The sequence below is a fragment of the Heloderma suspectum genome, chromosome 9 (assembly GCF_057233095.1).
Source record: "Heloderma suspectum isolate Gila_16-S chromosome 9, 16-S_ref, whole genome shotgun sequence".
Classification (NCBI taxonomy): domain Eukaryota; kingdom Metazoa; phylum Chordata; class Lepidosauria; order Squamata; family Helodermatidae; genus Heloderma; species Heloderma suspectum.
Window position 1 is genome coordinate 12708775 of NC_139466.1, and position 26963 is coordinate 12735737.

The following is a 26963-nucleotide window of genomic DNA, read 5'->3' on the forward strand; positions in this document are numbered from 1 at the left end:
TCCCCAAAGGGACCGAGGGCGACTATGCGGGCGGGAAGGTAGATCCGACGCCCCGCTTCTGCCGCGCTTCTCCCGGCTGACCCAAATACGGGGCCCGCTCAAGGCAGGCGAGACAGGGGCGCGCGCGCAGATGCGCAGCGCGGGCTCTGCTCCGGCGACAAAGGGAGGCGGCGAGGCTCGCGGCAGGGCTTTCCCCGCGGCCAGGTGCCTTCGCGTCGCCGCTCCCCAGCGCCGCCCGCGGTCTTCTCTTGTCCCCCCTCCGGCAACCTGGGTGGACTGGCGCGCGCCCGCCCTGGCCTCAGCCCCACCAGCCGCCCCTGGCCATCCGGCCGCGCCCCACGAGCCCGGGAAGTCTCCCGCGCGGCGCCCCGCTGGCCGGCGGCGCTCGCCTTCGGACGCGCACGCCGAGGTCCCAGCGCGGCGCGCGGGCAGCAGGGAGGGGAGCCGCGCCGCCGCGCCGCCGCGCCGCGCCAGGCCGGGCGCGCGGCGGGCCAAGGAGAAGGAGAAGCCCTCCGCGGTCGGGCGGGCGGGGAGCGGCTGGGGGGCCGGAGCGCTTCCTCCTCCCGGCTCTGCGCGGGCCGGAGCGCTTCGTCCTCCCCTTCCCATCTTGGCGCCCTGCCCAGGCCAGCCGGGCGCAGCGCCGGGGTGCCCGGCTCGGGAGCCGCGGGGCCGGCGGGGGCGAGGGGAGCGCCCCTCGGGAGGACCCGCCCTCTTCGCCGGAGAGCGGCGCGGAGGCGGGCTCGGGGGGTGGGGCGGGCGGCCCGGGGCAGGGCGGCGGGCAGGCGCCGGCTCCTGCGAGCCGCTCCGCCCGATGGGGCGGGCGTCCCGGGGAGGGCTTTCCCCTGCCGCCCGCTGGCGCCGGCGCGAGGCGGGCGGCGGCGCGGCGATGCAGGGCGGCAACGCCAGCTGCCCCGAGCGCCGCTCCCACCGCGAGGCGCGCCACTCGCTCGCCGCCGTGCTCATCTTCACCATCGCGGGGGACATCCTGGGCAACGTCCTGGTGATCCTGTCGGTGCTGAGGAACCGGAAGCTCCGCAACGCCGGTGAGCTTGGCGCGGGGGAGGGCGAAGGCTGGGCGTTCTCACGGGGGCAGAGGGGGCCGAGGCTGAGGGCTCCGGGGGCCCGTGGGGCTGGCAGTCCGCTGTGGGTCCCGGCCAGAACTCTAGAGGAGCTACCCGAGGTGCTGGAACCAGTCTCCGAAATAGGCTCCGCGCCTTGGATAGCTCCTTTGGAGTTCTGGCTGGTTCTGACTGCAGCCCAGAGCGGATTCGCAGTCCCGCTGACATCGGATTCGCAGCCTCCACTGGCACCAAAGGAGAGAACGCGGGGGGGGGGGGATCCTGGGAACAGGGCCAAGGTGGACGGCTCACTTGCCATGGGATACCTCTTTTCCCTTTGCGTGTGGTCTGGATGGGCCCCCTATGCATTGGGAGGACAAAATTCCCATTCCCCCTTTGCTCCCCCTGATTTTCTGATCGGGAGCACAAAGTGTGGCAAGAGTCTCCCCACTACTCGGCAGGACAATACAGCTTGGCAAGGAGCTATATCATATGTATACCCTTAACAGAGGAGGATGGTGGTGCTAATAATAAGCAATTATATAGTGTTTCAGTGTGTTTAAAGTGCTCCCTTGCCTTCTTGCAATCTTTACAACATTCTTGCAAGGCAGGCCAGCGTTCTTGCCTCCATGTTGCAGGGGAGGAACAAGGAAGCTGAGGCTGAGAGAGAATGGTTTACCAGTAAGACCACTGAGTAGTGGGTTTGCGACACAGATGAAGCATCAGACCAGGTGGCAATCCTATGCATGTTTACACGGAAGTAAGCCCTATTGGGTTTGATGGGGCATGTGCCTAAGAAAGTGCGTATAAGCTTGTAGTGCTAACCACTAGGCTAGAGCAGCTCTCATGGTTGAGTTGCCATTTGGGCAACCCATTGTGTGTAGGGACTCCTATGTTTAGCCTGAGCTGGGTGTTCCTTCCCATTCTCCTGTATTCTTGGAGCACCTTTCCCCCTTCAGTCCCAATTGTACAGAAAAAAGAGATCTCTTAGATGCCACCAGAATCCTTTTTTAAAAAATTTGCTGGTGTTTCTCTTGTTCTGTCTCCCCAAAGAGAGAGGGGCACTTTGCATGTATCTTTGCACATTCTCCAGATTGCCTCCTGAAGGATTTAATTTGAAGATCGTCGGTGGGTGTGGGGAACACAGAAGCTTAGGTTGCGCTCCTGTGCACTCTTACATGGCAGTAAGCCCCTTTCACTCCGTGAAACGTAAACCAAAATAGAGACATACAGGATTGCACAGTTGGTCCCAGGGCTTGTTTTTCATACCAGCCCTGGAGCATGTGATAAGGTGACCCCGAGCATGTGCAAAGTGCTTCTCCCCTCCTCTCAAGTCACCACCAGAACTAGTCTGGGATCTCAGTGGGGAGGGGAGGGGAGGGGAGGGGAGGGGAGAAAATTGCAGGTAGCCTTGTGCAGTTTTTAGAAGTGCAACCCTGCCCGTCTGTATAGTGTAAGAGATCTTGAGCCTCAAAGAATACCTCCGAGGAAAACTAAGGAAGCGGTATCTGTAGAGAATGCAATGGCTGTAAGGTGTAAGGGTGGATTGCAGAGATAGTGCACGTCAGACAACGGAACTTATCCTGACGGAGATCTTAATTTCAAGAGCATTGTGTGCAATGCATCTGATCAACTCTTTAGGCAAGGATGCAATTTCAAAGAGTGCGCTGGAGTGTGTTTCACCAGGCATGTGCCTCTCCATCCCACCCTGTCTTTGAATAATAATACATCGGCTATGAGATTGCTTTGAGGATGGCAAATAGTAGCAGGTGTGAAATCCAGCTTGCAAACAACAGCTGCAAAATCTGTGTGTGTGGGGGGGAGCCAAACCAGGAGTCTTCGGGTACCTTAAAGATTAACGGATTGATCTTAGCACAAGTGGGACCTGAAACAAAATGTTGCAGCATAGAGTGCTCCTGTTCGCTATTCTAGCCACAGCCAGCCAGACAACCAAGCCCCTTCCCACGCTACTCCATTCCTTCCTCTCCCCACTCGTTTTCCACCTCGCCTCCCCAGCAACAGATTGTGTTCTGTGACTACTGACTCCTCGTTGGGCTGTTTTGGGGGGCTTCCCCAAACCTTAGGGCTTGTTTTCCCTAAAGACTTTTTTTGTACTTCTACAAATCTTGGGGCTCCCAGAAGACTGCTGATACCTCACTGTGCATGGATGGTGCATTTTACTTCTTAAGGATTATCATTAGGAAAATGAGTTCACAGTTAGTGTATAGGACAGACTGTTACATCTGCTGGATCTGGGGAAACTGGTGGTCCTCCCATTCATGCAGCTGACTTCCAGCAGATAAAACTGGGGCATCTTTTTATAGAACTCAAAGCTGGTGTCTTAAGAGAGCTGGGATTAGGGGTGCAGGGAGACCCCATCAAGGGGATTCTGTCATATTATATTATATTATATTATATTATATTATATTATGCTACCTCCAGTATAGAATCATAGAATAGTAGGGTTGGAAGGGGCCTATAAGACCATCAAGTCCAACCCCCTGCTCATTGCAGGAATCTAAGTCAAAGCATCCCTGATAGGTGGCTGTCCAGCTTCATTTTGAATGCCTCCAGTATGGGAGAGCCCCCCCCCCCCAGGTAAATGGTTCCATTCTTGTATTGCTCGAACAGTCAGGAGGTTTTTCCTGATGTCCAGCCGGAATCTGGCTTCCTGTAACTTGAGCCCATTATTCCATGTCCTGCACTCTGGGATGATTGAGAAGTATCAGAGGCAGTATGCCTATGTATGCCAGTTGCTGGGGAACTTGGGCAGGAGGGTGCTGTTGCACTCTTGTCCTGCTTGTGGGTTCCTGGTTGACAGCTGGTTGGCCACTGTTTGAACAGAATGCTGGACAAGATGGACCTTGGTCTGATCCAGCATGGCTGTTCGTGTGTGTGTGTGTGTGTGTGTGTGTATAATGCTGCGGTTGCCACTTATCTAGATTGCTTATTGTTGTTTATTTATTTACAGAATCACATTTTTATCCTGCTGTTCAGGTTGAAACCTCTCAAAGGGGTTAATGATTTTAAAAGTAAAAACTGCAACCAATACAATAAGACAATAAAAACATTATTTTGGTGTACAGAGACCAAGGCTCTGGAATTCCCTTCCCAGGGAGGAAAGAGCGGCACCCTCCTTGCTATGTTTCCACAGGCAGGCAAAAACTTTTTTGTTCCGGCAGGCCTTTGGGGATAGATAGTCTGGACCTGTGAGAATATGATGGATTGGTACTATTGTTTATGTTGTTCTTGTCTTTTAAAATTCTGATATGTTATACAATTTTAATATTATTGATGATTTAATTATATTTTTAACTTTTGTATATTTCTATTAATGTTTTAGCTGTACAAGGTTTTAATGGTGTAAAGCCTCCTTGAGTCCCAGCGCTGGGGAAAAGGTGGGATATTAATACTAGTTCTACTATTATTACTTCTACTGCTAATAAATGTTTTTGCGAAACAGCAACTGGCAGGGCCTGAGGAGAGAGGTGGGGCCTGGGAGAGAAGTGAGTGGGCCGGATGTGGACCACCATGGCCATATCTGGACAACAGACCTGAGGTTTCCCGCCCCTGTGCTGTGTGATTGGCTCGTGGCCCTCCAAGTGCTTGGTGATGATCTCATCTGAAACCCACAGGGGGGCAATTGGGGAATATCACTCATAGAAGTCAATCTACTCTGGAGTCAAACCTTAAACAGTTGGAGAAGAGACTCACAGCTAGCTAGCCAGCCAGCCAGCCAGCCACCCACTATAACTTGTGTGTGGATCTCTGTGTTTTTAATAAAAAGCTGAGCATCTCTGCTCTGGAGCATAGGGCAGATTGTCCTGGTTCTCACATAACAACAGCCCATGGGTTGTTTAATTCGTGGGTTGGCAGTGCTGAGCGCAAGCGAGCATGCTACCTCCCATGCACTTGGCGCTTCTGCTTTGCTAAATATCTGAAGAATGCCATGGTTTGTTGTTGGGTTAAAACTCTGGGTTGTTTAACCCTGAACACCTCAGAGTGCCGGGTTCGGATGTCACGACTAACAACTCAGGGTTCCTGGGTTGTTTAGCAAAGCAAATGTAAAGCAGGCATGGCAAGCAGGCAGGAGGCAGCACACTTGCTTGCTCCCGTGTGGCTCCACCAATTTATGGGTTGCTTTACCCATGAATTGGTGTTACTTGGGAACCAGGTCATTGACAGCATTCGCATGTAATGCTAAGCTATAGTCTATGTTAACCATGGTTTGTTAGTTTAGCCACACATTATCTTGCATACAGGCATACAAACCCTGGTTTGCTTTCCCTAGTTTTAGTTTGTTTCTCTCCTGCCCATTTTGCCAGCCTTCAGAACAGTTTGATTTTTAGGCTAGTCTTGCTGAATGACTCTGTTTTAGGGTGGACAGCAGTGCAGACAAGCTAGGGATAAGCCACAGTTCTGGGTTCAGACCTCATGACAAGGCATGGTTTAAACAAGCCGGACTTTGTAAGCTAACAACAAACCATGAGTTTGTGGTTTGTAGCTGGTTAATGAACCATGGTTTGTTTGTGGGGATGGATTCAGACACGACGACAAGCCAGCTTTCACCAAGCCTCACCATGGTATCGCACAAGGGTACAGGCACCAGGTTTTTTAGGACCCTTGGGCAGGACATAGTCAATGGACTCCCCCCCTTGGCAAGTCCACCTTCTCACCACCATTGTCACTGCTATTACTCCTCCTCCTCTTTCTCATCATTGCTACTACAGGCTTGCTTGACAGGCAGAGAGCAAGCAGGCAGCGGCATCTGCTGCACCTCCTTCTCACACCATCACCGCTGTCTGGGCCAGAGCGAGAGGCAGGTGCACAAGCGGGATGCAATGGTGAAGATGAGGAGCAACTCCATGGGGCTCCTATCAGGGGTATGGGTCCTTGACAGGTGCCCAACCATGCCTACTTTTGACACAGGTCCTGGGTGCAGAACCTATTTCAGCCTGAGTGCCAAATTCCATTTGGGGGATGCTCTCGGGGGCTGCATTCCAGTGGTGGGCAGGGCCAAAGTCAAAAGGGGCGGGACCAAAATACCAGCATATTGTAGCTTACAGCTTTTAGTGGCAGTAACTAAGCCTTAGGTGAGGCATTTAGAATGGGGAAACTACACAAAAGCCAGGAAACAAACAAATGATTAGTGGTCAGGGGGTGAGGCCAGGGGAAAGGGGTGGGGCCAAGGAAGGGGTGGGGCCAGAGGAAGGGCAGGGCAGGGGAGAGCTGGGCCAGGGAAGGGGCAGGGCCAGGGAGGGGCCAGGGGAAAAGGGGCATGGCCTTCTGGGGAACTCTGGAGGGCCAAATTGGGGCTGGATGGGGGAGACAATCAAACGAGAGAGAACAAACTATGGGAGAACATTGCGGTGGATTAAGCACTAGATCTTTGGAATGTCTGACTGTGCTTTGGAGCCTAGTTAATCCTTCCGCTTAAGTGTGAGGTTTGTGTCTTAGCAGAGAGTCTCCACTTGCTATCTCACAGCTGATTGGAGGCTTCCAGCTCTTCCTCCTACCAGCCTTGCTTATTGCAAAGTGCTGGTTTGTGGCAAGCTGCGCTTCTGCGCTGTTTACTGTCCTCTCCCGCCTCCCTTTAAAGGTACAAAGAAGTATCTGTAAGGCTACAATTGACCCATTGCAACCCAATCACAGGGTGTTTATCTCCAATTTAAAAGTGCCGCAGAATTAAAAATCCAATGGAGACGTGTATAATCAGTTCCCTTATTCAGGATTTGAGAGTGGAGCTAGACCACTATCTTATGCTCATGAACGCGCAATTACGCGCTAATTGCTTTGTCTTACTATACACTTCTAAAGGCTCGGTCTCCAACTCTCATGGATAATTTCATTCCCCAGGATCTCTAGATATGTGAAACCTTTTGTAGTGTGCGTGTGCGTGTGCGCGGGGGGTAGATTGCTGGACTAGAAGCTAATTTGGCAAAACAGAGCAGGGCTGTGGAACTGAAATCTCTCTCTGTTTTTTTAAAATTATCATTTAAAGTATTTTTATTCCATGCCGCAGCAGAGTCAAAGGCTCCTGGAGTGACTTACATGCAATCAGTAAAATAAGACAGTCCCTGCCCATAGGCTTACAATCGAAAAAGACACGACACACAAGGAAAAAAGGATGGGGAGGGAAGAGGAAAAAATTAAGTTGTCTTTCATCAGGGATGGCGGAATGGCCCTGCTTTCCCCTTTCATCTCCCTCTCTACAGCCTGCTAGAATAGCTGTTGGAAGTGGCAGGTGAGGGATGAGGTGCCTTCACAGAGGTGGTCGTCAGCAGGGCTGCCTGGTGGAACGGCCCCACTTCCCAAAATGTATTACATATATATCCCACCTTCTAAGAAGCTCAAGGGGGCATACATGGTTCTCTCTCCCACGTTACCCTCACAACAACTGTGCCAGGTGGGTTAGGCTGAGTGATTTGCCCACGTTCAGCTGCTGAGTGTCATGGGTGTGTGGGTATTTGAGCCAGAGTCTTGCAGTCCTAATCCAGCACTCCAGTCTAACTAACTACATGAGGGATGGGGAACATTTTGCCTGCAGGCCAGATGCCACCCTTGGAGGACTCCCATCTGGCCTCCGGGGCCTCTCCTCCTCAGCCCCGCCCACTGGTCCTCAGCTTCCGTGCTGATGGCAGAGGGAGAGTTATCTTTGGGAACATGTTGGGAACTGTCAGCTGAATGTGTGCAAATGGACTTTGTTGGACAGCATTTGGTCAGCAATGATGGAAAGTTCTGTCTGAACCACAAGGGCCCATGCCCACATGCAAGTGTGGCAGGCGTCACGTGAGGAGAAGACTTATGTGTGAACTTAATGTTACCCTCACAACAACTGTGCCAAGTAGGTTAGGCTGCCAGGTGGGTTAGACTTCGGATGCCCTTATTCTTTGAGGTGGGGTCTACTGCGGAAACTGGAGAATCTGCCTGTTCTCTCTTGGTCTTTCTGCTGCTCCCCAGACCTCCTGCTGTAGGACCCAGCAATGCTGGCCTCAGCTTTGAGAAATGCTTTGGCATGGAGCCCCTTTGGCAGGTGCTGGGCTCTCTTCTCTCCTCCTCTTTATTTCTACTGGGTGTGCTGGTCCTCCTTCTCTTCCTGGAGAAGGACAGTGGCAGCAGTATTCCTTGGATGTGCCCTAGGCAGCTGCCTTTGTAATTGTTCACAATGTTCTGGAGTGGCACCTTCCTGGGCATTGCACACAGTTGCAATGGCAGGCTCCCTGTGTTCATTGGAGCGCCATAAAAGGGGACCCCGGGAAGTAGCATCAGCAGTGATGGCAGTGCTGGCTCCAGGTTTTGGAGGGTCTTCATCCTATACGGCTCGGGTCCAGGATACCCGAAAGACCGCATTCTCCCCTCTGAGCCTGCTTGTGCCCTGAGATCTTCAGGGGAGGCCCTTCTCGCAGTCCCTCCACCATCACAGGCACATCTGCTGGGCATGTGGGAGAGGGCCTTCTCGGTGGCTGCCCCGAGGCCCTGGAACTCCCTTCCCAGGGAGGCAAGAGAGGCACCCTCCTTGGTATGTTTCCACAGGCAGGCAAAAACTTTTTTGTTCCTGCAGGCCTTTGGGGATAGATATGCACCTGTGAGAATATGATGGATTGGTACTATTGTTTATATTGTTGTTGTCTTTTTAAATTCTGATACGTTATACAATTTTAATATTATTGATGATTTAATTATATTTTTAACATTTGTATATTTCTGTGTTTTAACTGTACAGGTTTTAATGTTGTAAAGCTGCCTTGAGTCCCAGTATTGGGGAAAAGGTGGGACATAAATAAATATAACAACAACAACACTAATGTCACCCTCAATGGGCTCCCTCCTTCAGTGAGTCTCCCTTCTCTCTGCCATTGCCATTAGCTGCTGTTGCTCCTCTCCCTCTTTCTCATTGCTACCACTTGCTTGCATGACAGGCAGAGAGCCCGTGAGCAAGTAGGACGGCTTTCTCACCACCACCATTGTCTGGGCCAGAGGGAGAGGAGCCTGAATAAGAATGTTGCAATGGTGAAGAGGAGGAGCGGGTCCAGGGGGCTCTTGTCAGCAGGCCCCCTGCTGGGGTGTGGACCCTTGGCAGGTGCCCGACCATGCCAACTCTGGAAGCTGACCTGAGTGGTGGCCCCCTGGCAGCTGCCTGAGGATGTTATATTCAGATAGACTGCATACCACGACTGATAAGCAGGGCTCCAGGGTTTGCAACACCCCTGGCAGGGTAGGATGGCGGTGAAAGAAAGGACCAAGGCAGGAGAAGCTGTGTCATCTCCGTCTACCTTTTGAACCCGCTCCTCCATCGGGAAGGGGCTATTATTTATTTATCTGTTTCATTTTTAACCGCCCAATAGCCAAAGCTCTCCAGGTGGCAACTTGGCAAACCTACTTGGAGGGGATTGCAGGGGAGCTGACGTATCCAGCTGGAAGTGGTCCAGATGACTGTCCTTCTTGGTCCACAGCCATGGCATGGGGAGAGATTATCCGGGGCATGCGTCATGTGTTCTGCCAAAGAAAACACCCCTCCTGGTCACGAGACAGAGGCTGGGCTTGGTGGAGTCCATGACACGCCCTTCCCTGTGGGTCATTGGGGTATGTAATAATTTTCCGAATAAGACCTGGTTGTTTTTCTTGGCTATCCTGAAGGAAAATGGATTAGAAATATTTACTCTTGGAGTTGATATTCAAAGTAACTCATGTGCACATTTGTCACAAGGTTGAGAGATCCCATTTTTAGGACCTGCATAGGCCTCTGAGGCTTAGAATTTGGCTTAGTGCAACCAGAGGTCAGTTGCACTAAGAAATCTGAACTCATTTGAATCCATTGCAGATTGTAATCTGCCCTTGTACCCACCAGCAGCTACAGGTATTCGGATCATTATTATTATTATTTATTGCATTTACACCCCGCCTTTCTTCCTCTTGCGAGGAACCCAAGGCGGCTTACATTATCCTCCTCCTCTCCATTTTATCCTCACAACAACAACCCTGTGAGGTGGGTTGGGCTGAGAGTCTATGCCTGGCCCAAAGTCACCCAGTGAGCTTCCATGGCCGAGTGGGGACTAGAACCCAGATCTCCCAGCTCCTAGTCCAACACTCTTGCCACTACACCACACTGGCTCTCAAAGATCAAAGAGCAAATGGGATGCCTTGTGAGGAGAATGGGATAGCATTGGGTTTTATCTATTTATTTACTTAGTCCACTTATAAGCCATCCTTCAGTAACAGGACTTTCAGGCTGGTATGCCATTTAAAACAGGTACAATAAATTAATTTTTGGAAAATGTAACAGTTACAACAAATGCTCTAAAATCTAGCAAAGCTTTAAACACACACCCACATTCTAAACCAGCTATAAAAAATGCTGGACATTTTTTGTAAGTCTTCACCTAGGGCAAAAAGAATATTAGAGGTGGTGTCTGGCAAGCTTCCCTAGGGAGGGCATTCCATATCCCTTGAGGGGCCATGACTGAGAAGGTCCTCTCCAGTCTCCACCCACCTAACTTCAGAAGATGTAGGGACCTGAATGAGGGACTCAGATGATGAACGAAGGATTCGGGGAGACTCATGTGAAAGAAGACCACCCTTCAAGTAATTGGACCCCTGTTGCAATTGGAGCCCTCAGAAACTGGCTGTCCAATATTTTGCCTAGGGATGTCAGAGAAATCCACAATGGAGTCAAATGAGTTTGGATTTCAATGAGTCCAACCCATGGATTGTGCAGTGGACTGGCTTTTCCTGAGTCACACAGATTCCATGGACTTGCAGACTGGTTTTTTTTTACTTTCCAGAATGTTACACAAATTTAACTATAGAAAAATACATAAAATTAAATTTAAAAACACCAGCTGAAAATGTGCATTTCCTCCAGAGGCTAAAGCACGAAAATTTGCATTTCGGGGAGTTTGTACATTTTGGGGTGGTGGTGGTGTTCGCATTTGCACAAAAGCAATTTTGTGAAAATGTGAATTTGCACAAATTCGCAAAATTGGAAAAAATCCAAATCTGTCAATGAGCAGATAACAGAACTAAAGGCACCCAACAATCCATAAAACACAGACAGAATGTATTTTACAAAATCCGTATATCCCTGCTTATGCCAATTTTTTCTTGACCCTTCCTCCGACATTTTTATTAATTTCAGTACTTGAATTAAAGCATGGTTGAACAATGATTAAAATAGGATAAACCCTCCTTCCTCAAAGACATTTGCAGAAAGTCGCTGAAATCTTTTTTTTAAAGCATGGGGTAGTTCCCCCCCAATGCATTTAATGCTATCAAGGTATAGTATCCCATTTTAGTCCTACTTAGAATAGACCCATTGAAATGAATTGGACTCATGTTAGTCTTGACTTAAGTCCCTTTCATTTCAATGGCCTTCTCTAAGTAGGATTAACATGAGATACTACCCAAGGCCAGTTCTTTGGTACAGCACAAAGTAGTGCATATATGAATGGGGGAGGGCACAAGAAGCTGCTAGTCCTCAGGAATTAAGGGCAAAGCAAATTCTCCTAAATGCCTGGTGTTCCTCTGCACAGACGATGGTGATGTGAGTATCAAATAACCTTTTAATTGGGTCTGCTTCTTTTAATAGCTGCATCAAGACAGCAGTGAAAGCTGATCTCGGCTTGCCCTTGGGATATCCTGAGAGCAGGGTTGCCAGCTGCTATTGTTACAAGGGATATGGGGCCTGATCCGAAACATGGCACTTCGGCTGGACTGAGTGGATGTTCTGTTTTCTTATTCTGGACACCGTTGCTCTAAAGCATGGGTGTTGAAGCTCTTTCAACCCAAGGGCTGAATTAGATTTTGAAGAAGCTTTCAGAGAAGCTCCCATCTGAAACTTTGGAGAGGTGCTGCCTGTCCATGTCAGCAATACTGAGCTAGATAGACCAAAGGGGGTGCTCTGCCGGGGATGCTCTGCCTTGGATTCCTGCACTGAGCAGGGGATTGGACTTGATGGTCTTGTAGGCCCCTTCCAACCCTACTATTCTATGGTTCTACGATTCTGTGGTCTGACTCAGTATGAGTCAGCTTCCAATGTTCCTACCTCTGCTCACCCATTTGGGAGGCCAGGGATTGTCTTTCTTATGGGAAAGGGCCATATAGCTCAGTGGCAGAGCAGCTGCTTTGCATGCAGAAGATCCCAGGTTCAATCCCTGGCTTCTCCAAGGCCCCATCTACACCAGGCTTTTACTCTGGGGCAGGTGTGAGTCGAGGTCCCTCGTGAGAGATGACACAGTCGTGACTTTGCAGCCATCCATGGGTTTTGCCCAGAAAAAGTGGAGTTCCAAGGAGTTGTTTTACTGCAATATTTGGGGTTTGCTGCGGGTTTCCCTGCAGTTGCGGGCCATCTGTTCCTTCCCTGAACTGACTTCGTATTTTGCAGCGGGCATGTTGTAGGCGTGCGTAGTGCCTGCATCACTCTGTGACGCCCCTTTACTCCCCCCATCCCTTCACAGCTGCGCAGTTACAGAAGCACAGAGGGGCGTTTTCCTCTATTTAATCACAGTTTTGCACAGTTTTGCAGCTTCATATCTTTGCAACGGTTGTGGACTCAGTACCCCAGGCTCGGGGGGGGGGGGGTCTTGGGGAAGGATCAACTTCACTCTGGCCACCTTTTTGGAGCGATGGCTAGGCACATAGCGCTCACGCTTGTGAGTGCGAACCATTGTGAGAGTCTCAGGCTGGGGAACTGACAAACTGATGGTGCGGAAATGAAGGAGCACAAAACACCCACTTTTTACCTTAAAAGGGACGGAAAGACACAGCAGAGCCCCTCACATTCAAAACAGCCACTGAAGTAGGGATGTTAGAGAATTCTGCCACGGACTAAAGAATCCGTCCCCCCGAATCCGTGGTGGAACAGAGCAGTCCCCCCCGCCACCCCGCGAAATTTTCCCGGGACGGACCCTAACTGGTGTCGGCCGGTCCAGTCCGTCTGCTGCCCCAGTCTGCGGCTGCGAATGGCTGCCCCGGTCTGCGGCCGCCATATGCCTCCCTGCGTTAGCCGTGATAGGCTATGTAAGTATTTACTTAGCCTATCACGGCAAAGAGCAGGGACGCAAATGGCATAGCGGGGCTCGCGTCCCTGCTCTTTGCCGTGATAGGCTACGTAAATATATACGTAGCCTATCACAGCTAACGCAGGGACACAAATGGCGCCTGCTACGCCGGACACCATTTGCGGCTGCAGCCCGGCAGCGGACGGAAGTCTGGCTGTGGGCCGGGGAGGATTCTGGGGGGAGGGATGGATCGCCTCCCCCCCAGCGGATGCCCCCACCCAGAACGAGGTAAGTAATCTGCCCATCCCTACACTGAAGTGTTGCACCTCACATTCACTGGACTGCACAGCTGCGCATTTCAGTAAAATGGCAAAAAAAGAGGGCATGGCAAGTCTGTAAGGGAAGTGCGCAGTACGTCGCGAGTGTATCGCAGGGCATGCTGATTCGAAGCTGCATTGCTGCACAGTTGCGACAGGGTGGGGGGTCAAAGTGGTGCCATATAGATGGGGCCCACATAAGGCTGAGGAAATTCCTGCCTGAAATCCTGGAGAGCCGTTGTCAGTCCGTGTCAGCCATACTGGGCTAGATGGGCCAACGGTCTGACTCAGTACAAAGCAGCTTCCCATGTTCCTTAGCTCTTGGGGGGCGCATTCCAGTGCTGAGCAGGACCAGAGGCAAAGAGGGCGGAGCCAAAGGAAGGGCCAACATACCAGCACATTTTAGCATAAGGGCGCAACCTTATGCACTCGCGAGTGGGAGCCGAGTTCGCTTGTGAGAGATGACACAAAGGCCTACGACTCACAGCATTCCCCAGCCAGCACGACCTGGCAGAGAGTTGCCACCACTTGAGCCAGCCTCGCCCCTTCCACAGCGGCATGTTCTGCAGCAGTTAGCAAGCGACCAGTCCTGCCTGCCTGCCGATCTCTGCAGATCAAACCTGTTTTGGAGGCAAAGGTAGAGGCGGTCTTTTTTTATTTCACCAGGCCACTGGGCTATTTTGGTGCTGGTGTCTCCGGATTGGGACTGATTGAATGCCCCAGTCACATCTGATGCAGAGAGGGAGCAGAACTCGCCCTCATATGAAGCTGATGAGAAGGAGGTGAAGGCAGTGAGTCCTGCAGAGAGACAGCAGGCAGCCTCCTCTCTGGGTATTTACTTTGGGTTCACCACATCCTATAGATACCAGCCTGTCTGATCACTGAGGTCATCTGTGACCTTTGGAATGCTGCCCCCAGGGAGGCTGACCTGGCATGTCCATCACTCTCATTTTGGCACCAGGCAAAGCCCTTTTTATTCTTAACAGTGCAATCCTATACATGTCTACTCAGAAGTAAGTTTCACAGCATTCAGTGGGTAGGTCAGTATCGGATTGCAGCCTAAAGCTTGAAAACCCACTTTTATGTGTTTGTACCTGCACTCTCTTCCATATGTATGCATGTTTTGTATGCTGCGTTTTCTGCCCTTGTATTGATTTTGTAACTGTGTTGTGTTTATTGTTGTTGTTAGCTGCTACTGCTGAAGGTATGGGGTGTATACATTTAAATAATTAAGTAAACAAAATAAGCATTTATTTAAATGGTCTAGAAGTAACCAGGGAGCACCCCCTCACAAGTGCATCCAGCAAGAGGATTGTCATGGCTATGCACGAGTTGTCGTGACATTTGCACCTTTGCGGTTACACAGTGGCAAGCCGTAGAGGCTACTGGCTCTGATGTCAGTGGGGTGGTGAATCCGCTCCGGGTTTCAGTCAGAACCCTAAAGGAGCTATAGCTCCTTTAGGGTTCTGACTGAAACCCGGAGCGGATCCACCACCCCACTGACATGGAGCCACCAGCCTCTACGGCTTGCCGCTATGTTTGCCTTTTAGTGTTTGCTTCCTCACACATCCTGGCATAAGTTGCCCTTTTGTCAGTGAAATGCTGAAGTTCAGGGTGGGGAAAGGTGCCCTTTTCTGTTGCTTCTAAGTGCAGCTGCCTTCATGCTTGAATCAGTTAATCTGAGGAAATGAGAGCCCTGTTGGCAGCATAACAACGTGCCCTGTTTGGACGCAGGCCCCCGCTTGTGTTTCCGACTTTCTGATCAGGCATTAAAAAAAAATCCTTTCTAGGTGCAGAAAATCGACAGCGAGGCTAGGTAGAAACAGTCACGATATATTGGGGCTGAGTCATCTGCAGCAGATGGGCAAGGGTCCTAAGCAGGGCTGGCCCTGCCATTAGGCACAGTGAGGTAACCACCTTGGGCGGCAGATGCTGGGTGTGTTTGTGGGGGCAGGAGATGGCGGTGAGGTGCTGGAGGACAGAGCTTTATGGGGCATGTGGCTGGCCCAGTAAGTTGGACTCCTGCCCTCAGGAGGACGCTGTGTCATCACCAGCGTCGGAATAAGATTCCAGTGTCAATCTGATCAGCTTCTGTGCGGGGAATGAGGGTGCACCATCTTGTCTTTTGCCTCAGGCAGTAAAACGTTTTGGGCTGGCCCTGCTTATAATTATTCATTACTGATATAGTATTATTATTAAGTATTAATTATTATTAATTGTTATTTATTAATTATTTAACAACAGCAAAAGCAAAAATGGCTCCTAGCTCCCCCTAAATTAGGCTACTGAAGTGAAGATAGTTGTGGAAGGGGAGAGGACTGGAATTGATTTTTATGTGAAATGACTATGAACTTTAAAGGTTTAGACCTATAAAGCCTTACACAGCTCAGGAACACAATATGTGATGGAGCACCTCTCCCGGCATGAACTGACCTGCATCTAAGGCCCTCCTCCAGGTGCGTCCTTTGAGGGAGGCTCTGAAGGCGGCAACAAGGGAAAGTGCCTTCTCAGTGATGGCCCCACAATTATGGAATGATCTCCCTCATGTGGCCCGCCTGGCACCAACATTGCTGTCTTTTCAGGGCCAGTTTAAAACTGCCCTCTTCTCTCTGGCATTTTGCAGCACAGAATGAGTTTTTAGTCAGGTCCTGGATTGTCTTGGGCTGATAGTTTAAGTACGCCCACAGGTACTTAAGGCGGGGCTGCCAGAGGCAGCTCCTCGGCGTCGCGCCAAGTGCGACGCTAAGTGCGCACTTAGCGTCGCACTTGGAGTCGCGTAGGACCTGAAGATCTACCCACCTGCCTCTCCAGAGACACCAGCAGCCACAATACCAGCAGCAAATAGCAGCAGCAGCAGAGGGCAGCAGCTTTAAAGACAAGGGGAAGGGGCAAACATGGACTATCTGCTCCTTCTTAGCTGCTGTTCTCTTTTATCTCTTTTATATTCTTTTAAACTGTTGTGTATTTTATATCTTAATATTTTAATATGTGCCTGGGAGGACTATTGGGCAACTCAGGGGGTGGGGGAGGTGCCACCATAACTGTGGTCATGGGCAGGGGGAGGTATGGCGTTGGGGGATTAACAGGCCAGCGGAGGAGAAGAGGGGCTAGACACCTTACAGCTGTCCCCTCTTCTGGTTCTTCCCCCAACCTGATGGTTCCTGGCAGCCTTACCAGTCTGCCCTCGGGTCTGGTGGTGCTGCTGCTGAATGCCAGGTCGGCCCAAAATAAGACCTCCCTCATCCATGATTTGATTGTGGATGAGGGGGCTGACCTGGCATGTATTACTGAGACCTGGGTGGGGGAACTGGGAGGGGTCACTCTCTCCCAGCTGTGCCCTCCTGGGTACTCGGTGCAGCACCAACACCGACTTGAGGGTCGGGGAGGGGGGGTTGCCGTGGTCTATAGGAATTCAATCTCCCTCTCCAGGCTTCCTGCTCATTCGAGTGCAGATCTTGAGTGTTTGTACCTTGTGTTGGGTACCCGGGACAGATTAGGGATTCTGTTGGTGTACCGCCCACCCCGCTGCCCATCAGACTCCCTGCCTGAGCTGACGGAGGTGGTCTCGGACTTGGTGTTGAGGACCCCCAGGATGATGGTCCTGGGGGATCTCAACTTCCATGCCGAGGCCGCTGTATCCGGGGCGGCTCAGGACTTCATGGCCGCCATGACAACCATGGGGCTGTCTCAACATGTCATCGGCCCAACGCATATAAAAGGACACATGCTTGATCTGGTTTTCTCGACTGGGCAGGTGGATGGTGATCTGAAAGTGGAGGAATTAACATCTGTCCCTTTGTCATGGTCAGATCACTTCCTGCTGAGGTTTAGACTTCTGGCGGCCTTTCCCCTCTGCAAGGGTGGGGGACCTATTAAAATGGTCCGCTCCCAGAGATTAATGGATTCCGATGGATTCCAGAGGGCTCTGGGGGATTTTCTGACCGAACACAGGTAAGAGCCCACTATCAAGCCTACTCTGTGGCGGTGAGGGTGGCAAAGCGGCAGTTCTTTTCCACCAGCATTGTATCTTCTCAGTGTCATCCAGCGGAGTTTTTCCGAGTGGTTCGCGGCCTGTTACATTCTGGGCCAGGGAGAGAGACGGTGGAACCCTCGGTAGCATGCTGTGACAAGTTTGCGCGGCACTTTGAGGATAAAGTCGCTCAGATTCGTCATGAATTGGATTCGTCATGAATTTGTCATGAATTGCAGTTCCATTGATAGAGGCGTTCAGAGCACCGTCTGGTCCAGTTTTATTGGATGAGTTTCAGTTACTGAGGCCTGAGGATGCGGACAAGGTGCTTGGCCAAGTCCGATCGACCACTTGTGTGCTTGACCCTTGCCCTTCATGGCTTATTAAATCAAACAAGGAGGGGTTGTCCGGCTGGGTCCAGGAGGTTGTAAATTCCTCCTTGAGAGAGGGAGTGGTGCCTGCTGCTTTAAAAGAGGCAGTAATTAGACCACTCCTGAAAAAGCCTAACCTGGACCCAGAGGATATTAATAATTATAGGCCAGTGGCCAACATCCCCTTCCTGGGCAAGGTGCTTGAGCGGGTGGTTGTAGGACAGCTCCAGGCACCCTTGAATGAAACGGATTATCTAGATCCATTTCAATCGGGCTTCAGGCCTGGTTTTGGAACGGAAACTGCCTTGGTCGCCCTGTGGGATGACCTCTGCCGGGAGAGGGACAGGGGAGTGCGACCCTGTTGATTCTCCTGGACCTCTCAGCGGCTTTCGATACCATCGACCATGGTATCCTTCTGGATAGGTTGTCTGGGTTGGGAGTTGGAGGCACTGCACTACAGTGGTTCCGCTCCTACTTGGATGGCCGATTCCAGAAGGTGGTGCTGGGGGATTATTGCTAGGTGATATTCAACCTGTTCTGGAGGGGGTTGCACTCCCCCTAAAGGATCAGGTTCGTAGTTCGGGGGTGCTCTTGGATCCAGAACTGTCACTTGAGGCACAGGTGAACTCAGTGGCACGGAGCACTTTTTATCAGCTTAGGCTGGTATACCAACTACGCCCTTATCTGGACAGAGATAGCCTAGCTACAGTTATCCATGCTCTGATAACTTCTCGTCTGGATTACTGCAATGCGTTATACGTGGGGCTGCCTTTGAAAATGGTCCGGAAACTTCAGCTGGTCCAAAATAGGGCAGCAAGATTGTTAACAGGGACTGGCATGCGAGCTCGTATTACGCCAGTACTTTTCCAGCTGCACTGGCTGCCAGTCCATTTCCAGGCCCGATTCAAAGTGCTGGTGTTAACATTCAAAGCCCTTAACGACTTGGGGCCAGGTTACCTGAAGGATCGCCTCCTCCCATATGTGCCTGCCCGGACCTTAAGATCATCATCAGCGGCCCTTCTCCGTGAGCCCCTGCCAAAGGAAGTGAGGCGGGTGGCTACTAGGAGGAGGGCTTTTTCTGTTGTGGCACCCTGGCTCTGGAATGAGCTCCCTAGTGAGGTTCGCCTGGTGCCTACATTGTACTCCTTTCGGCGCCAGGTGAAGACCTTTTTATTTTCCCAGGCATTTTAGCTTTCTAAATTTTTATCTTTGCTGTTCTAAATCTGTATTTTAAACTCCTGTACTGCTGCTAGGTTTTATTGTGGTTGTATTGTTATATTGTGGTTTTAATGTTCTATATATTTTAAATTGTTTTATTGTGTGTTGGTTGGTTTTAGTTTTTGTGAACCGCCCAGAGAGCTTCGGCTATTGGGCGGTATAGAAATAAATAAATAAATAAATAAATAAATAGTTTAACATTGTTTTTAGATATGTGTTGTCTGTGCATGTGCTCTCTATATGTTTTTTGTAAATGTTTTTTGTACTTTGTATAATGTATTTTAGGGGCCGCGGTGGCTTAGTGGTTAAGACGCTGAACTGCAGACCGGAAGGTCGGCATGACAGCAGTTCGAGACCCGAGTGCTGCGTGACGGAGTGAGCTCCCGTCTTCAGTCCCAGCTCCTGCCATCCTAGCAGTTCGAAAGCAAGAAATTGCAAGCAGATAAATAGGTACCACTTCGGTGGGAAAGGTAACAGCTTTCCGTGCACCTCGGTGTTCAGTCATGCCGGCCACATGACCACGGAAGCGTCTCCGGACAGCGCTGGCTCTTCGGCTTAGAAATGGAGATGAGCACCATACCCCAGAGTCGGACACAACTGGTTGGGGACACCTTTACCTTTTATAATGTGTTTTAATGTATTTTAATTTTTGTGAACTGCCCAGAGAGCTTCGTTTATGGGGCAGTATAGAAATATAATCAACGAAATGAAATGAAACGAAACTCACTTCTGGTACCAAAAAACAGGTTTTTGCCTGTCCTCCTGTTCAGAGGCACCCTGTTCCTTGTTTCTAAGTGAATGTCCACCCAGACCTTTCAGAGTCACTATTTTGCACTTAGCTCCAGTTCTTAGACCTCGACATTCTAGTCAAGTACGAACTTGATCCCAGAAGCCTGGACTTGCTCACCTTAATCTACACTGCACTAGCCCCTGCTTTCAGTCGATTGTGAAAGCTGGAGTTACCTCTTACCGCACACTTAAGCAGCACAATCCTATTGGTTCAGACAGAAGTCTCTCTAAGTTCAGTGGAAGCTTATTCCCAGGAAAATGTGCATAGTGTTACAGCCTGGGCGTCGAAAGTGAGTGCTAACAACACCCCTATGAGGGAAGGTTACAACATTTCGGACTGTCTGGCTTTGAAAAATGGCAAGTAAAGGGAGGCATGATAGAGGTCTACAAAATTATGCATGGTGTGGGGAAAGCGGATAGGGAGACACTGTTTGCCGTCTCTCGTAATTCTAGAACCCGGGGCCATGCTATGAAGCTGATTGGTGGGAGATTCAGGACAGAGAAAAGGAAGGACTTCTTCAGACAGCGCATGGTCAAACTATGGAACTCGCTACCACAGGATGTAGTGATGGCCACCACTTTGGATGGCTTTAAAGGGGGGTTACACCATTTCATGAAGGGGAAGGCTATCAATAGCCACTAGTATTGATGGCTCTAAGCTACCTCCAGTATCAGAGGCAGTAGGCCTTTGTACACCTCTTGCTGGGGAACATGGTCCAGAGGGTGCTCTTGCACTCCTGTCCTGCTTGTGGGTTTTCCATGGGCAGCCAGTTAGCCGCTGTGTGAACAGAATGCTGGACTAGATGGACCCTTGGTCTCTTCTGATATTCTTACATGCTTAGCATCTTGTGAGAAATCTAGAACACAGATGGTGGTGATGGCAGAAGTGAGGGGCGGGCAGGGATGAGAGAAGAGTTAATGAAGGCAAAAGTCTTTGTTTTGTTTTTTTTAAATCAAAAGCATTCTTGTCCCTTGGCCTTTCCCTGAATAGTAAGTAGCCCACTTCGCAGCAGCTAAGCCAGTCATTAAAATGTATTAAACTACTTTAAAAAGCAGCAGCAGTGAATTTACAGGAATAGAACAAATGCCTGCCCTCTTAAAGGGACCTTTGAAACAGTTTGCTGCACACCCGCAAGTACTTGTGGCTTCTCCAGGGAACTTGCTTAGGAACAGAAGCCTCTTTTTAAAAAAATTTCCCCCGTGGACAGCCTAATAAATATGCTTAAGCCTTTTCCCTGCCGGAGAGACCCTTTTCTACACACTGAATTCCCTTAATGTAGGACAGCTTTCCCCAACCTCCAGATGTGTTGGACTACAACTCCCATCACCCCCAGCAGCATGTGAAATGCTGATGGAGTAAAAACTGGAACTGGCCAGGATTTTTGCACTCTTCAGAGAGTGAGGCACATGCTTTGATGGAGCTCACTGGAAGGGTAGAATTGAGGGAGCAAACTGGTTCCTCTTTGCCCTCTTAGACTGTCGACCCAACCCTCATTTGGACATGTTCAGTGAAGATGCTACATCATTCCAACGTGCTGCCCTGTCTTGTGAATGATCCGCGGGGTGCCGAGATCACAACTCCCTGTGCAGCATCACCAGTAGGGTGGCCGCTTAATCGCCAACAAAAGGAGAAATTCATCACCACTAAAGAGGGCACAGATTTGCATTAAAATTGCATATGCTGTTTTTTATTAAAATACATTTAAAAATCCTGGATTGCTGCATAAAGACCTTCTTAAGCAATTGGGTACAGCTGCAGAGTCATCTAAAGCATGTAATTGGAAGTCTCCAAAGCAACCAACTAAAGAGCAACGAGTTGATAAAATGCAGGAAATTATGGCTATGTATAAACTTACTCAGCAAGTGCAGCAAGCAAGGCATCCTAAGAAACAGAATCATAGAATCATAGAATAGTAGGGTTGGAAGGGGCCTAGAAGACCATCGAGTCCAACCCCCTGCTCAATGCAGGAATCCAAGTCAGAGCATCCCTGACAGATGGCTGTCTGGCCTCATCTTGAATGCCTCCAGTGGGGGAGAGCCCACAACCTCCCTAGGCAATTGGTTCCATCGTCGTATTGCTCGAACAGTCAGGAAGTTTTTCCTGATGTTCAGCCACCTGAAATACATTATGCCTCCCTAGTTTCCATTTATTTCCTATGTTGAAGCTAGGGATGTCAGAGAATTCCGCCAAGGATCTCAGTGAGGCCGAATGCCAGTGCATTCGGCCCCCCGAAATCTGTGGCGGAACGGCCTGCCACCCCCCCGCCACCCCACAGATCCCCCCCAGGACAAAACTCACCTGGGGCAGATCTTCCGACTGGCTGCTGCCACCGCCATTTCCAGGCTTGTGTAAAAAAAAAAAAAAAGACGTGATTGGCTACATAAATCTTTATGTAGCCTATCATGGTTGGGTGGGTTTAAAAAAAACACACACCCGCATACGCAAATGGCGGTGGCTACGGCTGCCGCCATTTGCGTTCCTTCTTTTTACCGTCTTAATCTACGTAAATATTTACGTAGACTATGACGGCGAAAATAAAGGGGAACGCGAATAGCGTAGCAGGTGCTATTTGCGTCCCCCTTTGATTCACCGTTTTAGCCTACGTAAAGATTATGCCATTTGCGTACGTGGTTTTTTGTTTTTGTTTTTACCCAGAGCCCTCCGCGGCCAGAAATCTGGCTGCGGACGGCTCTGGCCTGGCCGGGCTGGGCCTGGCCGTCTGCTCCACAGAGCTGCTGCAGAGCACAGCCAGCCGTTCGAGGATTCTGGGGGGAGGAATGGAGCTCCTCCCCCCCGGCCAGGATTCCAGGAGGAGGGGCGGAACGCCTCCCCCCCCACCATCAACATAATCCGCGAAAGGTAAGTCACTTTCGTACATTCCTAGTTGAAGCTCCTCAAGCTTTTGATCAAATTCCAACCAAATAAAATGGCCTATATTTTTTCTAACTAATACACACATACACCCAAAATAACACACACTCACACAAGCTCCTTTTATATGCTGTATAAATTCTGTTTTTAATCTTTCATTACATATTGAACTCCTACCTTGGCTGTTTTATTGGAAATGTTCCATAGGCATATTGGTTATAGACTAAGAATTATAATTGGTAAATTTTGTTGCTTTTTAAAAAGAGATCTTGATGTATTATTATGTATGTTCTTTTTGTTGCCTTTATTTTGTTAACTTTATTTCAAAATAAAATCTCATGAGAAAAAAAAAATTATTGTAATTTAAGTAGAAATACAGTACAACAAACTGTAGTCTGCTGTCCAGGTCCTGTTGTTGATGGGCAACTTCAAGGCTGCTGCGCCCCCAGCTCCTGATGGTTCTTTATCTTTAAACTGGATGGGTGTTGAACAGCTTTGCCAATTGAGGACGGTCCTCTGGCAGCCCTTCAAATGCTACTGCCCTCTGTAAAGTAGGACACATGACCACCCTAGCAGCAGGGGAAACCTGCAACTTGTTTGTTTATTTTATGACATGTCTATCCTGGCTCTTCCTTGAAGGTGCTCAAGGCAGGTACATAGTATCCCCTCCCCATTTTATCTTCACAACAACCCTCTGAGGTAGGTTAGGCTGAGAGAGAGAGAGAGAGAGAGAGAGAGAGAGAGAGAGAGAGAGTAACTGGTCCAATGTCACCTAGTGAGCTCGATGGATGACTTGAACCGGAGCCTCTCCAATCCTAATCCAATACAGTCTTGCACTGCACCACACTGGCTTTTTGCCTTGACGTGCCCAGACGTAGTCACGAGACCAAACACCATGCCAGCACAGACATTAATTCACGCTGATGTGTCGACTCATTGAGAGCTAGGACAGCACCAGGCCTAGGAGGCTGAACTGTACAAGTGCTTTGAATCTCACCTCTGCCAAGACCTGAGCAAGCCACCTTCTCTTACCCGCCATCCGCAAAATGGGGAAGATGTATTCACACTGTCCTTATCTTACAGGGTTGCTGTACGGATTGCTGAGATATTGGATTGGATCCAGGCTTAGTTATACAGATCATGAAACCAATGACTAATTTAAGTGTCATTTAAATGGGTGTACTCTTAAGTAGGGATGTCAGCGAAATCCACGACAGATTCACATGAGTTCGGATTTCTATGACGTGGATTCTGCAGTGGACTGGCTTTTTCTGAGTCACGTGGATTCTGTGGACTTGTGGACTGGTTTTTCACTTTTGTGTGGGAGATTAGTGCATTTGTGCAGGTGCGTATTAGTGCTAATGCAAATTAATGCAAGTAGAATGAAATTCTGGTTAAAAAAAATCCAGTTCTGTCAATGATTGGATGACAGTAGGGGTGGACGAAAGTCACTTACCTTTTCTCGAAGCTTGTTTGCGGTGGGGGGAGGCGCTTCGCAGCTCCCCCCGCAAAGTTCAGGCCGGGGGAGGAGGCTTCCTGCCTCGCACGGCCGCGAACGCGAAAGTTAAAAAACAAAACAAAACGCCCCCTGATAGGCTACGTGACGATTCACGTAGCCTATCACGGCTAGATCTACAAAGTCAGCCATGATAGGCTACGTCAATCGTCACGTAGCCTATCAGGGGACTTTTTTTTTTTCTTTTATTGCAATGGCGGCGGCGGCAGCCAGTCGAAAGACCGGCTGCCGCTCCCGCCCCGCTCGAACACCCGCCGAACCGCCGGCCGGACCCGCCGGCGGGAGGGACATTCGGCGAAGATAAGTCCCGTCCCGGGGGGGTGCGGGGTGCGGGGGGGGGTTCGGAGGATTTCTCCCCGAAACTTGTTCGGGGGGCCGAACACGTTGGCGCTCGGCCCCCCGAAATTTCGGTGAGAAATTCTCCGCCATCCCTAGATGACAGAAAGGAAGATGCCTGGCAATCCAAGAAACACGGACGGAACGTATTTAACAAAATCTGTACGTCCCTAGTCTGATCTGTTCCTGTCTGCAGAATGTAGTGCTACAACCTCTTGCTTAATTTTTGAACTTTTCTGTTCTTCTGCCATCCCCTACTTTTTAGCAACCAGCCTGGTAAAAAGTTCTGGAGAACTCCAAAGCTTGCACAATCTTCATGGCACTTTGGTTGGTTGAAATAAAGATATTGCCCAATTGTGGATTTTGGACTTTTTCATTCTCTTGAACCAGCACGGCTGTTTTTGTTTTATGTGGCTGACAGGTGTATTTGCTACATTCACACATTACATGTTTAAGCTGTTGTGAATGGACACATATATGGATATTTGGTCTGCTTTTGTTGAAGTTTATGTATAATTCCTTTTCTCCCCAGAATGTAGCCAATTGAAACTGATACTTCTAATGCATGTACTTACAGTCAGGGCCAGAAAACAGTGGGAGTGGCCAATACAACAGTTTGGAACATCCTGGAAAAGAAGGAATTAACTGGCAAGCTCAGCAACAGCAAAAGGCCTGGAAGACCACGGAAGACAACTAAAGTGGACGACTGACTGCAGAATGCTGCTCATGGTGAAGAGGAACCCTTTCACAACATCTAGCCAGGTCAAGAATGCTCTTGCGGAGGTAGGCATGTCATTGTCAGCATCTACAGTCAAGAGACAGCTTTATGAATGTAAATACAGAGGCTTCACAACAAGGTGCAAACCACTGGTAACGCTCAAGGACAGACAGGCCAGATTAGCCTTTGCCAGCAAACACCTAAAAAACCTGCCCAGTTCTGGAATAAGATTCTTTGGACTGATGAAACCAAGATTAACTTGTCCCAGAATGATGGGAAGAGAAAAGTATGGAGAAGGAAAGGAACAGCTCATGATTCAAAGCATACCACATCATCTGTCAAACATGGTGGAGGCATTGTCATGGCATGGGCATGTATGGCTGCCAATGGAGCCGGGTCACTGGTGTTTATTGATGACCTGACTGCTGATAAAAGCAGCAGGATGAATTCTTCAGTGTATAGGGCTATACTTTCTGCTCAGATTCAGCCGAACGCTGCCAAACTGATAGGATGCCGCTTCATATTGCAGATGGAGAATGACCCAAAACATACAGCAAAAGCTACCCAAGAGTTTCTCAAGGCAAAGAAGTGGGATGTTCTTCAATGGCCAAGTCAGTCACCTGATCTCCACCCAATAGAGCATGCTTTTCATTTACTGAAGACAAGACTGGAGGCAGAAAGACCCACAAACAAGCAGCAGCTGAAGGCAGCTGCAGTAAAGGCTTGGCAAAGCATCTCGAGGGAGGAAACTCAGCATTTGGTTATGTCCATGGGTTTCAGACTTCAGGCTGTCATTGACTGCAAAGGATTTTCATCCAGGTATTAAAGGCAATCCTTAAGTTTGAAAATGTGTTGGTTTGTTCCATTACTTATGAGCCACCAACGATGGGTGTGTGTGTATGCCCCTGGCTGTCCTTCCTGAATGGTTAGTGCCCCACTTTTGTCAAACCCCTTGAATTACAGTTGAAAGTCCTGACTTCGCTCCCATCTGGGTGTGTTTCCTTTCAACTTCAATGTGGTGGTGTACAGAGGCCAACTGCCAAAACAGTTATCCTTGTTCCAATATTTCTGGACCTGACTGTATATATAAGTGTAATGTTCTTTCTTTTCTTTCTTCTTCCTTTTTTTCTTTTTTTTTTCTTTTGATTTGTTTTGTTTTGTTGAAATTTACAATAAAAGTTCAATTATTAACAAAATATTTAAGCTGTCTCGGGTGTATACCCAAAAAAGGTAATGCCTGAAGAGGCCCAGCTAAATGCAGTGTACAATTGCATCTTGTGTAATAATCCACAGCCCAGTCAGCACCAAAAAGCAGCTGGATTTAGCATGTGAGGAAAGTTCTTAGAAACTTTATAAAATAACAGAAAACAAAAAAGGCATCAGGATTTGATACTTGTGTCATAATATTTTGATAGCGTATTTCAAGAATGCCAGGCTTGCTACTTGGATCTGAGCAAAGCTTTGCTTATTGCTTCTTATTGGATTTTAATGGGAGAAATGGTTACATTTGGCTGACTCGCTTCTGTTTCGCAGGGTAGCCAGCCAATCTCTGGTGCTTTTGCCCGGCTGTTTCTGCTTAGGACTAATAAAAGTATGTTCCGGTGTTTCTCATTCCAAGAACTAAGCATGGCTTTTGTTTGTTTTTGCAGAGAGTCCCACAGTTCTCTCTGGGAGTTACGGGACCTCATTATACATCTCACGTTTAAAAAAAGTGTAATAATAGGCAAAGCAACCAGGTCATGTTTAGATGGAGAACAGGTCTGGCTGGCTGGGGCATGCTGGGAGTTGTGGACCTTTTCTCC

General features: G+C 49.4%; 1 protein-coding gene across 1 annotated transcript; it reads left to right on the top strand.

Annotated features, from left to right (window-relative positions):
* The first annotated feature begins 764 nt into the window (after positions 1–764).
* On the top strand, positions 765–26350 carry LOC146338414 (melatonin receptor type 1C-like). The gene is made up of 3 exons (XM_084813722.1): positions 765–1043; positions 25021–25226; positions 25691–26350. The coding sequence occupies exons 1-2, from the start codon at positions 812–814 to the stop codon at positions 25086–25088; spliced, it is 300 nt and encodes a 99-aa protein (XP_084669848.1). The 5' UTR covers positions 765–811; the 3' UTR covers positions 25089–25226; positions 25691–26350.
* The last annotated feature ends 613 nt before the right edge of the window (positions 26351–26963 follow it).

Coding starts and splice junctions, on each gene's coding strand:
- LOC146338414 (XM_084813722.1), top strand. CDS start 812: ATGGGGCGGGCGTCCCGGGGAGGGCTTTCCCCTGCCGCCCGCTGGCGC. Junction 1,044..25,020: donor CCGGAAGCTCCGCAACGCCG/GTGAGCTTGGCG, acceptor ATGTACTTACAG/TCAGGGCCAGAAAACAGTGG.